This window comes from Varanus komodoensis, unplaced genomic scaffold (assembly GCF_004798865.1).
Source record: "Varanus komodoensis strain SLA01 unplaced genomic scaffold, ASM479886v1 scaffold1, whole genome shotgun sequence".
In the NCBI taxonomy this organism is placed as follows: Eukaryota; Metazoa; Chordata; class Lepidosauria; order Squamata; family Varanidae; genus Varanus; species Varanus komodoensis.
The window spans coordinates 45,196,162-45,208,847 of record NW_025335268.1 but is presented as its reverse complement, the minus strand read 5'-3'; the positions used below and the strand labels follow the sequence as shown (position 1 = coordinate 45,208,847).

At 40.0% G+C, this 12,686-nt stretch overlaps 1 protein-coding gene across 7 annotated transcripts in view; it reads right to left on the bottom strand.

Annotated features, from left to right (window-relative positions):
* Window positions 1–8,331: 8,331 nt before the first annotated feature.
* Window positions 8,332–12,686, bottom strand: part of BCLAF1 (BCL2 associated transcription factor 1) — a 28,836-nt gene continuing 24,481 nt past the window's right edge. For 4 of the 7 annotated variants that reach the window (XM_044423912.1, XM_044423928.1, XM_044423900.1 and 1 more), the window contains exons 11-13: window positions 11,489–11,635; window positions 9,780–9,986; window positions 9,232–9,659 (exon numbers count right to left, since the gene is read on the bottom strand). In XM_044423912.1, coding sequence (XP_044279847.1) covers window positions 9,654–9,659; window positions 9,780–9,986; window positions 11,489–11,635 — 360 coding nt within the window. In that variant the 3' untranslated portion in view covers window positions 9,232–9,653. Of the gene's footprint in view, window positions 8,922–9,231; window positions 9,660–9,779; window positions 9,987–11,488; window positions 11,636–12,686 lie in introns of those variants that run through there. The other 3 variants (XM_044423947.1, XM_044423938.1, XR_006414059.1) reach the window with 2 other exon arrangements.

The following is a 12,686-nucleotide window of genomic DNA, read 5'->3' as shown; positions in this document are numbered from 1 at the left end:
ACTCAAGAAATCCAATATGGCATGAGAAGGTAATTACACATATAAATTACTCGTATCTATCTACATATATACACACTCCTTTCTTGACCCTCTTCATGAGAAACTTTCTCTTTTCTCACAGCTAGCCAGCTTCCTGACATCCCCCAAAGGGATTCCTCGGTGCAGAGCTGCTCACTGCCGCTTCACAGTGTCCCAGATCTGCTCCACTTGTCCAATTGCAGCTCATCTGCAGAAGTGTGAAGCAGGGTAGTTTAGGTTCCACACCTTCCATAGAAGGCCTCCAGGTATCATCAGTGTTGAATGTTTGCTGTTTTCCAAGGTGCTGCAGCAGCTTGATAACTGACACCATGCCTACACATCCTTCTTTTCAAGCAAATGAGAACTGGTGTGAGAGAAAAATGTGACTTCACAAATCCAAGTACATACAAATAAGCAAGCTAAATCTCCCTTCCCAGTTTTGTAGTTTGACTATGTTTGGCCACTGCTATATTCCACTCCCAGTAAGTGTCTGATTTACCGTATTTTTCTGTGTATAAGTCACTTTTTATTTAAAACATTTACTTGAAGGTGTGTCTTATACACGGGGGGCCACGGGCACGCTGGGGGAGACTGACACGTGTGGGGGGAGCAGCGCGGCGCTGTGGGGTGGGGCAGCGAAACAGCATGCATGCGCACGGCAGCAGCTTATTCGCTGGAGATGGGTAGGAAAAGTGGGGGGCGTCCTATACATGGGAGTGTCTTATAGACAGAAAAATACGGCAAGTGTGCCAACTGCCACCTAACATTGTGGTGTCTTGTGTCAGTTGTTGCAGAAGCCAAGAAATTACATTAAGATACAGTCTCTTCTTCCATGTGTAATATGTAAGAGATGTAGGAAGTTATCACCTTAAGATCACTCACACAGTAGTTAAAAAAAAAATGTGTCCAGTTGCTTCTGCCATCAAGGTTTTTTCAGATGCCATAAGATAGGTTTCTTATCTAAATCAAAAATGCATACTAGGTCTCAAGTTAAGGATATTCCTCTTTCCTGCATTTTACTTACTTCTTTTAATCTTATTTAAACTAAGGTTTGTAGTACAGAACAGTATGTCTGCTCACTCCTATTTCGTCACATCTGGGAACGAATCAATTACAACTTTATGGAATACGATCCTCTATTTTTACTTACAGTTCTTGCAAACATTATGAAACAAGTGGTAAAATCGACCATGGTATCCTTCTGGATAGACTTGCGGGATTGGGGGTTGGAGGCACTGCTTTGCAGTGGTTCCACTCCTATCTCGACGGTCGATTCCAGAAGGTAGTGCTGGGGGACCATGTCTCTACGTCATGGCAGCTATGCCATGGGGTACCACAGGGCTCCATTCTATCCCCTCTGCTATTTAACATCTATATGAAACCGCTGGGAGAGGTCATCAGGAGGTGTGGGCTGCGGAATCATCAATACGCTGATGATACCCAGCTTTACCTCTCGTTCTCCACTAATCCAGGTGAGGCAGTGGCTGTGCTGAACCGGTGCTTGGCCTAGGTAAGGGAATGGATGAGGGCCAATAAACTGAAACTCAACACAGACAAGACGGAGGTCCTGTTGGTTGGCGGATCGGGTTTCGGAGAGGGTGGATTTGACCTGGTCCTGAATGGTGCAACACTCCCTCTTAAGGATAAGGTCCGCAGCTTAGGAGTACTCCTCGACGCGGAGCTTTCTTTGGAAGCTCAGGTGACAGCGGTAGCGAGGAACGCCTTCCTTCAGCTTCGGCCGATTAATCAGCTGCGCCCCTACCTGGAGTACGACTGCCTGGCGACGGTGACACACGCGCTGGTGACTTCCCGCCTAGACTTCTGTAACGCGCTTTACGTGGGGCTTCCCCTGAAGACAGTCCGAACACTTCAATTGGTGCAAAATAGAGCTGCCAGGTTGCTGACGGGGACGGGGCGTTATGCTCACATGACTCCAGTCCTCCGTCATCTTCACTGGCTTCCCATTGAAGCCCGGGCCCAATTCAAGGTGTTGATTATGACCTACAAAGCCCTAAACGGCTTGGGTCCTGGCTACCTGAACGAGCGCTTACGTCCGTATATGCCCGACCGCCCTTTGAGATCTGCGGGAGAGTCCCTTCTCCGGGAACCCTCCATGAAAGAAATTAGGAGAGTAAGTACCCGGAGGAGGGCTTTCTCTGCAGTGGCGCCCAACCTATGGAATTCACTCCCCAAAGAGGTCCGCCTGGCACCGTCGTTACTGGTTTTTCGGCGCCAGGTAAAGACCTTTTTATTTAAACATCATTTCAATTGTTAAAACATATGATCTGGCCAGGGCAACTTCTTCTTCCTTCTCTTTCTCCTCCTATATTTTTATTTTATACTGATAATTTTATTTTTGTAAATCAATGTATTTTTTGTATTTTTATATTTAATGGTAATTTATTATGTACTATTGTATTTCAATGTATTTTATCATGTTGTAAGCCGCCCCGAGGTTTCGGCAAGGGGTGGCATAGAAATGTTATAATAATAATAATAATAATAATAATAATAATAATAATAATAATAATAATAGTGCCAGTTATGCCACTGGTCCTTCACCTCAAAACACCTACCTTTTTTAACCCATTATCTTCCATTCTGGCATGTTCTTGTTTACTGATTTGCTCAATCCATAAAGAGGATGCACTTTGGGTGGATACTTGGCAGAATGTACCAAAATACAAAGGCTTTCATTCTCCCCCATCCTTATAATTTAAACCTCGTTTTAAGCCCACATAGACATGGAAGGATGTCATTCCATGGTTGCCATTACGCATTCTTTTTTTCCATGGCTCAGATGTTGTATCTTCTACCATTCTACTTTCTACTTTGGAACAGAACCATCTAATGGATTTTTTTACCAGTAGGTAGGGTGCTTTCAGTCAATTCATTATTTTTCTGTGTATATTTTTATATCAAAACGTATCAACTCTTCTGTAGTCCCTGCTTCACTGAAAGTAACCAATCTTTTTCCAGCAGAAATAAAGTCCATTTACAGCATCTTTATAACCTTGTCATTTAGATTCAATTCTCTATGCAACAGCGCAATTAGTAAGCGCAGGTATACTGAAGGTAGGTAGAAGTGGGGAGCCCGTAAGAACAGAAGAGTTTCCTGGTGGTTGAGCAGTTTTGTATCATTTGCAAATCTGATTATTGTTCCTTGTACTTCCTCATCTAAATAATTAAGAAAGATGTTGAAGAGCACTGGGACTAGGACTGAACCCTGCAGCACATCACTAGTTACCTGCCTCCAATTTGAAAACATGCCATTGATGAGCACACTTTGTGTCCGTTTTAGCAGCCAATTTTGGATCCACCAAATAGTTTTTGTATCTAGTCCACTTTTTGCTAATTTGATCGGAATGTCATGGGGCACTATGCCAAAATCTTTGCTAAAGTCCAAGTTTATGTCCAAAATGGTACACCTTCAAGTATTTCTAGTCTTTTATAAACAAGCTGCCCCCTAAAAACCAAAATGACTATTCTACCAGATTTGGATGGATATATTTGTAGTTCCTTGGTTTTCCAAACTCATAGTACTAGGTGTAAGTCAGTGCTTCAGAAGCAAGCTTGTTAAAAGCTGCTATTTAACATCTACATGCAACTGCTGGGAAAGGTCATCAGGAGGTGTGGGCTGCGGAATCATCAGTACGCTGATGATAACCAGCTCTACCTCTCTTTTTCAACCAATCCAGGTGAGGCAGTGGCTGTACTGAACCGGTGCCTGGCCGAGGCAATGGGCTGGATGAGGGCCAATAAACTGAAGCTCAATCCAGACAAGATGGAGGTCCTGTTGGAAGGCGGTTCAGGCTTCAGGGTAGGGGACCTGGACCTTGTCCTGAACGGGGTTGCACTCCCTCTTAGGCACAAGGTCTGCAGCTTGGGAGTGCTCCTTGACCCAGAGCTGTCGTTAGAAGCTCCGGTGACGGTGGTGGCAAGGAGCGCTTTCCTTCAGCTTCGGCTGATCCATCAGCTGCTCCCCTACCTGGAGGACGACTGCCTGGCGACAGTGACACATGCACTGGTAACTTCCCTGTTAGACTTCTGTAACACACTCTACGTGGGGCTGCCCTTGAAGACGGTCCAGATACTTCAGATGGTGCAAACTAGAGCTGCCAGGTTGCTGACGGGGACTGGGCGTTGTTCTCATACAACCCCAGTCCTCCGTTAGCTTCACTGGCTCCCCACTGAAGTCTGGGCCCAATTCAAGGTGCTGGTTATCACCTATAAAGCCCTTAACGGCTTGGGACCTGGTTATCTAAAGGAGCGCTTGCGTCCATACCTGCCCTCCTTCCCCTTGAGATCAGCGGCAGAGGCCCTTCTCCGGGAACCCTCCGTGAAAGATATTAGGAGGGTGAGTACCCGGAGGAGGGCCTTCTCTGCGGTGGTGCCCCATTTATGGAATGCACTCCCGAGAGGTCCGCCTGGCGCTGTCGTTATTTGTTTTTCGGTGCCAGGCCAAGACCTTTTTATTTAAACGTTATTTTAATTGTTGAATTTATTTATTGATTTTATATTTATGCCGTGATGTCTCCAGATTTTTATGTATTTGTATAGTTATTTATTTGTACTGGAAGCTGCCCCAAGGCTTTTGCGAATGGGGCGGCATATAAGTGTTCCAAATAATGAATGAATGAATGAATGAATGAATGAATGAATGAATGTCAATCAGCATCTACACATTTTGAGAATACCAAAGAATGACTTTGGAAGGAAATGACTTCCAACAAAAATTTACCTGGGACAGCAATATGTGAATAAAGTAAGCCAGACCTGCTTCTTTACATTGCATCTTTAGCAATTTGAGTTAGGAGACTCTAACATAACAAGAACCCTAGAAAACCAACAGTCAGATTGTTATTAATTCTGAGCTCCACTTAGGCTTAAAGAGTGATTGCTTTCATTACCTAATGATATAGAGGAAGTAAAATGTTCAATAAGGTTTGGATCACTGTCAAGAAACTAACAACCATGAATTCAACTGAAAATTAAAAGGCATCTGGTCCAGAGGTAGTAGGTAATCAAATTTAGAAACAGTTTTGCCATTTATTAGCAGAGATCTGAAAATATAATAAAAACTGTTAGGAATTCAATAAATGAGACACAGCCATAATAGAGATTTTCCATTAAGGTATTTCCCCACCCTCCCCTTGAATATCAAGTTGCAGTAAAATCAAATGAGTTGTGGTACATATGCAGGCCAGTCTTCCCAACATGATGCTCTTCACATATTTTGGATTTCAGCTCTCATCAGCCCCAGCCACTATGGTCCTGCTAGGGGATTACTGCCTAAAATATTTCAAGGGTACAGAGTTGGGAAAGACTGATCTAGCTCAGTTTCTTCTACAGTTCTCTTACACATGGTTTTTTCAAACATAATTTAATTTCCAACTTCCAATTTAAAGGCAGAAGTGGCAGTGTTAGTGGAATGAATTCCTCCATATCCCTGCAGTCCCCCTCACAGAACCCAAGGGACACTCCAAAAAAAGGCAAAGTGAGAATGTACAAGTGAAAATGTGCCCATTTAACATGGATATGGTCTAGAATTAACTGGTTGCAAGGAATCTCCCCAACCCCACATGTAGACAATGCTGCCAGTTGCAGCCTATGCTATTTTTAATAGATGACAAAGCTGCCTTTGTTTGTTTGACTGGTGCCATTTAAGAGCTTTGTAAATGTAAAACGTTGAATGAACCTTGCTTTGGTTAAGAAAGCCAAAATCACCATTCCAACTCATTTTAATTTTGACAATGAAGTAAGTGGTCATTTTGTTATCCCACAGAAAATTGCAGGAACCCAGAAAATTGCAATTTACATGAGCACACAGACTTCTAATAAAAATTAATAAAACAAAATTCAGTATTTCATTTTTGGGCATAATCCATGTTCTCAATGCACTTAAAACTCTGAATTCAGGAAGCTTATATGCATCCCAGTAGATGGTGAGAGCAGCAGTGGCAGCAATTTCTACTGTTCCCTCAACTTGCATCCTACACTTCATCAGGTCAGCAGTTTTGTGTCATCTAGATAAAATACTGTGAGGTGGAGGGGAAGGACACTGAGGTGCCACTTGGATGTACCTTCAGCCAGTCTCCCTCCTGGCATGTCCAGTTTCCTCTTGCAGCCTATGCAGTTTTCCTCATTCAGCATGTGACTGAAGCCTACCCATTTTCCTCTTGCATTCACTCCTGCAACCTATGCTGTTCTTTCTGTGTGGCTGAAAGGGGAACAGGATAACTGCTTGGCTCCAAGGTCACAGCACCTCAGAGCTCAAGCTCGAAATAATCTATGGTGTTCCAAACAATGTTGGGAGGCCACCGAATTGCATCATTATGTCAATTTTAAGCAAAAGAGGAAAATAATTGCCAATATTTACAGTCCAAGGTTATTTCAAGTAACTTCATGTCATTATCAACCAATGGAATTTTCTTAAGTTGTTTTGATACTTAAAATAAGTTTTAATATTTATCATGAGCTCACTGAACAGTCAATCATTTCTACAGGCAAACAGACAATTCCTGATTGAAGTAATTCTGGATTTATCCCATTGATCAAGTAGTCAGACAAAGATCCAAAGTCTGATACTTTTCAACAATTCATGTATAGATAATAGAAAGTTGGCTCAAAAGCCTATTCAGATACTACATAAAGTGGTTAAAAATATAAGTAAGGATAGGCATAGTCCAGCTAGGTTTGCCCACAAAGTCATCTGTACATCACACAGTCTCTTCCAAACATGACATGTGCACAACACAAACATCTTTAGGAAGAGGACTTTGCATGTAATGCTGTACTTGCAGAGGCTTTCATGCAAATGAGAACTCTGTGCTATCAAGAACTTATGGAAGCCTTTGCATGTACAGCTGTATGAATGAAACCCAACTCGCTGTAGATATTCCTTTTGTATGAACTGACATCAATTGGAGGGGCTGCATGATGCTGGAGAGAGCTACTTGGTACAATCCCCTCTCCACTCCCATGCTGAGGTACCTTAACTCCTGAACAGGACTACAACCAGCATCAGTATGCCTAAGTATACTAGTTGCCAGCAAGCATGGGCAAAACAGGGTTGTTGCACTCGAGTCTTGCTTGTGGAATTTCCATGGGCAGCTGCTTGGTCACTTTCTGTGAAAAGAGTGCTGGACTAGATGGACTCTTGGACTGATCCAGCAAGGCTTTTGATTTCTTACCTGCAAACTGTATCACCTTAGATACACCTTATAACTGCATCACCTCTCTTTACACCCTGATTCCCTCCTTAGCTCTGATACACAAACAGAAGTGAAGACAAAGGACAGTAAATCCACTAAGACAAATCCATTGTTTGAGAAATTACCCAAATTTCAATCCACTTAATAAACCTCTCAAACCAACCCATTCTTCCAAGGGGATAGAGGAAATACAACAGCTAATGAATGTTGTTAAATTCTTCCTCAGTATCAAGTTCCAGGACTGCTCCTGGACTCTTTCCCCAGCATGTGTGCATGCACGCGTGTGTGTTCCATCATCCAGGAGACAGACATACTGTGCCTGTACCTTATAAAACTATCCACTAATGAAATAAATCAGATAGTACAGTTTATAATCTGAAAGACAACAGGAAAGATTACCAATTTTAAAACACACATGACTGACTGAAATCAGCTAAAGTTTATATCAGATTGATGAGGCAACCAGTTCCCGTATCATTTGTGACTTTAGCATGTGGTCACTACAGTACTGAATCCCTTAGCTTTCATGATGTGGAACATATCTTTTACATCATAGTACTGTCTTTAAAAATGGGTAATTTATCACTCATATGGATGTACTTCACAATTTTCATTAAAATAATGAAGGTGTCACAAATTTGTGACAGAATACAATGCTTTGCAAATATAGGTGTCATTAAACCATTGAAAACCTGCTGGTTGTCAGGGTAGACATTACGGAATGAATGCCTTGATTTACTGTAAAGAAGTTCTTCCCTGCCCCACACTCCCTCACAGGCTGCTATCAAAATAACTAACACTGTCGCATATTAAGAACTTACACTTGAAATTGCATCAGCCTGTATTTCAGAACTGATATATTACTTCAAAAAGAGCTCAAGACTACCAATAATTAGAAAAGGTTTGATACAGTACATTTTCAAATTTTAAATTTACACAGAATGAGTTTGATCCAAGTCACTCTTTTAATATGTCATCTTCACAAATTAAAATGGAATGTCAGACTTTAAGCTAAATCTGCAAAGCTTAAATTTAAGCACTATATATATAATAAAGTTACTATGACATGCTTTGGATCTGTAATAACAGTCTCATGTCCTTTTTAGAATTTTTATATCTTTATTCCATTGAAAACGGAAAACATCACGGAGATATCCCATTGGTAAAGTTATTTATCTGAAGAAAACCCACAGAAAATATTATTTTACAAATTGGGAAAAAGATTGATACAATTGGTAGCTGGATCAATATTGCCATGAATATCCTGGCCGACACTCTCACCAGATGTCAATGAGTCTTCCTTAATGTTCCTGCAGTAATAATGTCACACTCATTATACAAGCTGCTTAAATGTTATAAATGGATAGCATCTAGTGTTTTACATAAGACTATGTTTATTATGCATGTAAACTCTGAAACAACACACTGAAACATGCTTGTGTTAAAGGTAACTTTTCACTACAATTTACCTCTTTTTGTCGTACGCCTAAAGGTTTGGAATGTAGGACAAGTCTTCTTGTAAGAAAAGAGTGTGCAGAAGGTCAAGCTACTTTTAGTGCTGTTGCACAAACAGTTGAGGCATTTCCCCATTAGGAGTAAGGGTATGTGGACGGAGAAACGTAGCACCTGTTAAGCTACAGCTCTACTTGTCAGATCTAGATCTGTTCAGAAGAGAACTCCCATCGTGTTCTAGAAATGTGAATGTATGAAAGAATTAATAAGATCCCAACACTGATTTGTATAACCTCCTACTTACACTCAATCTTCAGAAAATGGGATATAAAGATAGCAAAGTACTCTATTTCTCAAACCAATCAAGAGTAAGTATTGTGAAACCGATTGCAAAATGTTACTTTTGCAGCCCTGTTCATATGTTAGGTGGCTGAATTAAACAAGCATCAGCATTCCACCCCAAATCAGACCAAGTAATATTACACTATAATTTAAACATAAGCCACAAAAACAAAAACCTCAGTAAATTACTAACTCCAGCATAGGATTGAGATTTAGTACAGCTTTATTTTAAAATGCTGCCTTGAGATTTATATGTGCAAACCTAAGGCTTACTCCAGAATAAAACACAGCTGTGGAAAGGGCAATGAAGTACAACTCTCAGGGTTTTGATCATATCTTTTGGACAAAACAAAGTTACACTGCTCATAACAGTAAACAGTTTAAAAAGTTGATCATGACAAATAGTATTCTACTTTTACTATTTACTTTTGTATATTCATCAACAATTACTATAGTGAGACTGCAAAAGTATTAAAACAAAAACAGAAACAAAACCAAAACTAAACTAAACTACTCTCCAACAGTAAAATTTAAGTAAAATGCTTACATTCATTTGACGACAAGTCATATTAAAAATGCTGTGTAGATGACGCATAGTTTTTCAGCTGCAACTGGTCTTCATATTGATTATTCCTGTGCAAGAAAAGATATAAACATTTGTGCCATTAGACTGCAGTATTTTGTCATTTATAATTCAATTACCAATACACAAGGAAATTTTTTTAAAAAACTTGATCAACCAGAAAAACCTACCTTTTCATCTTTGCGCCTCTCTTTGTCTTCACTTTCCATTGTTTCTTCTTCGTCTTCTACAAGCCCATCCCCTTGGTATTTGTCATGTGTCCACTTTGGACTGCTACCTGATTTTTTGAAGTTGAATCTTCCTCTGCCACGCTGGAAAATACCACGGCCTCTTCCTCTTTTAGCCCAGTAATCTACGCCATCATCTCTGTCATCATGCTAGAGAAAACATGGATTAAACAAGGAAAATGAAAACTTGAACACACTTTTAAGAGGCTACCCTAAAGAAATATCTCAAAGGACTTCTTCTGCTTAGCTGATGATTTTAATTGCATTGTAGTTCTTTTACAATACAAATATACGAAGATGCCTTATACCAAGTTAGACCATTGGTCAGTTTGTTGGCTAAGGCAGAATTCTCTTTCATCCCTGCTACAAGAGATTGTTTAACAAGAGATGACAAGAGATTGAACATAGAGTGCATAAAGCACATGCTTTACTATTGAGGTAAATGTTCTATTTTAATAATTATAAAAGTGCTGGGACAGAGTTGGAGTACCTAGATGCAAAGCTAATTATCCAATTCTTCTTTATAGAAATTTCTACTATCCTTCTTGTCTGAATATATATCTGTGCTCTAATTATCTTACCTATAGCTCCTGATTGACTGGTAATACTTTATGAAATATAAAAATGGAGGCAAACTTGAAGGCAGAGGTTTGAGAAAGTAAGTCTGCCCACTACCTGACATTTTATGACCTGACTAACAATGACATGGCTATATGAGAAGCAGAAGTACCTCATCTTCTACCTCATGAAAGCTGTTCTAATGTAAAAATGTGGGCAATTTCTGCTCCTTACCCCAAGAAACTAGAACTGGGTTGCAGGTAAGTGCAGGAGAGAACAAGGCAAGGCAACATAATACCTCCCCTCCCAAGACCTGGCCTCAATACAGGTTTTAGGTTTGGTTTTGAGGTTGAGTTAGTTTTCTTTGGGGAGACCAAAGGAAAACAACAACCACCAAGAGTCTGAGCAAGATTTCAAAACTGGCAGCAGTGGTGACTAGGAATATAGTGATATGACAAGCAATTTCTTCCTCTCCCTCTTAAACTTGATCAACTGTTGCCTTCTTCTGAAGGATGACAACACGATCAATGAACTGGCACGTCAAAGTTACAACCATCATTATATAAAATATATGAAACAAACACCTAAACATTACTATTCAACAAAAAGCAATGGGACTAGAATTATAATTTTTGCCTTCATCGCTCTGAGGAAAACCAAAGCCCTCACACTTACAGATATTAGAATGAAATGTTCAGGACAAGGACATTTTTATAAAATTGTTTATTGCAGACTATACAGCCTAGTTCTTCTAAAACCTGTTCTTTGTCAATTAAGTATAAGCAACGGGAACCCTCCAGACATTTTAAACTATAATTTCCCATCAGCCACAACCAGAATAACCAGTCAGGTATTATGCCTTCTATAGTACACAACAGGTGGAGGGCACCTAGTTGCCTACCACTTCTTCTACAGCAAGTCATTTCCTAACAATTTCTGCAAATGGATACAGAAGTAAACACAAGTTCTGGCACTCAAAGTGTAAGACATAGGTAAAATTTTTGAAATGACAGAAGTAGATAGTTGCTCCCATAAAATTTGTTTATAAAGACAAGCTTTAGAAAAAGATGCATGCATAACAGTATGACACCCACCAAGAAGTATTTCTTGCTTTTTGGGGTATATTCAGGATCCCATTCCTCCTCCTTCGGTCTCTTTTGAAAAGTAGTGTTTGAGTTGCTGGGACCAGTATTTGTTCCAGCAAACACGCCTCTGGCTCTTCCTCTGCCCCTAATTCGAAACTGATTAACCAAAGCATTTATGTTTTTAATAATTATGTATTTAAAAGCAAATGATAAATACCTAATGCATTAACTAAAATGCTTTGTTATTCTTGAGCTACAACCACACACAATGAAGTGGCTTAAGAATCAATGTGCAGATGTTTATGGCCACTTTAAAGTAACAGCATTCTGTTTAGCAGACAATAATTTATGTATGAGGGGATTGGTTTACCTAAGGCACATACTTCCAATAAGTAATATTTGAAAATGAGACATTTCATAAAAGGTAAGATCCAACAATAGCATCCTGCAAACAAAAGAATTCTTTCTGTTGACAGATTTTTGACAAAGCAGAACTTTTCCACTGGCTGAATGGAGCAGGAGGTAATCTTTGCCAATTCCACCATCGCTGTGCAGTTCCTACTGCTCTGGAGGGTAGGGAACCCTCCAAAATAAGGGAGCAGATGCTGAAGATAGCAGTGGGAGGAAAGAATCAGCCAAAATAATCTTCCTACTACTTTTTGTGAGCAGGAATGTTCTGTGCAGAATTCCACCCAGGGATGCTGCTGAGTGAACATATTGCAATGAACAATAATAATGAGTCTATCAGTCTAGAATATTCACCAGAAAAATGCACAAAAGGAAGGACCTAGTACGCATAAAGTATTTTAACTGAAGTAGATGTAGAGACTGAATTGTAAAAAGTTAATGTACTAACTGTATTAACTTGAAGTAGTATTCTAGACACAATCCTCAAAAACATTTTTTTGCTGGCCTGGCAAGACCCACTGTTCTGTCTAAGTCATTGCTTCACTGTCATTTTCAATGACTTAATTCATGATTGCATATGCACAAGGGTCTCTCATAATGGAGAACAGTATGGGACCCAATGCTGATTGCAGGGGAAAAAAAACTATTAGTATATTGTGTCAAAGCCACCATCTACAGTATGTATCCAAATTAAGTACTATGAAGATCTTGAAACTAGACCTCTGTAACATCCTTAGAATATTCAATATAATAATATAGTCTTAAGGAAGTGAGGCAGGATGTGGTAAAGCAACTGCTG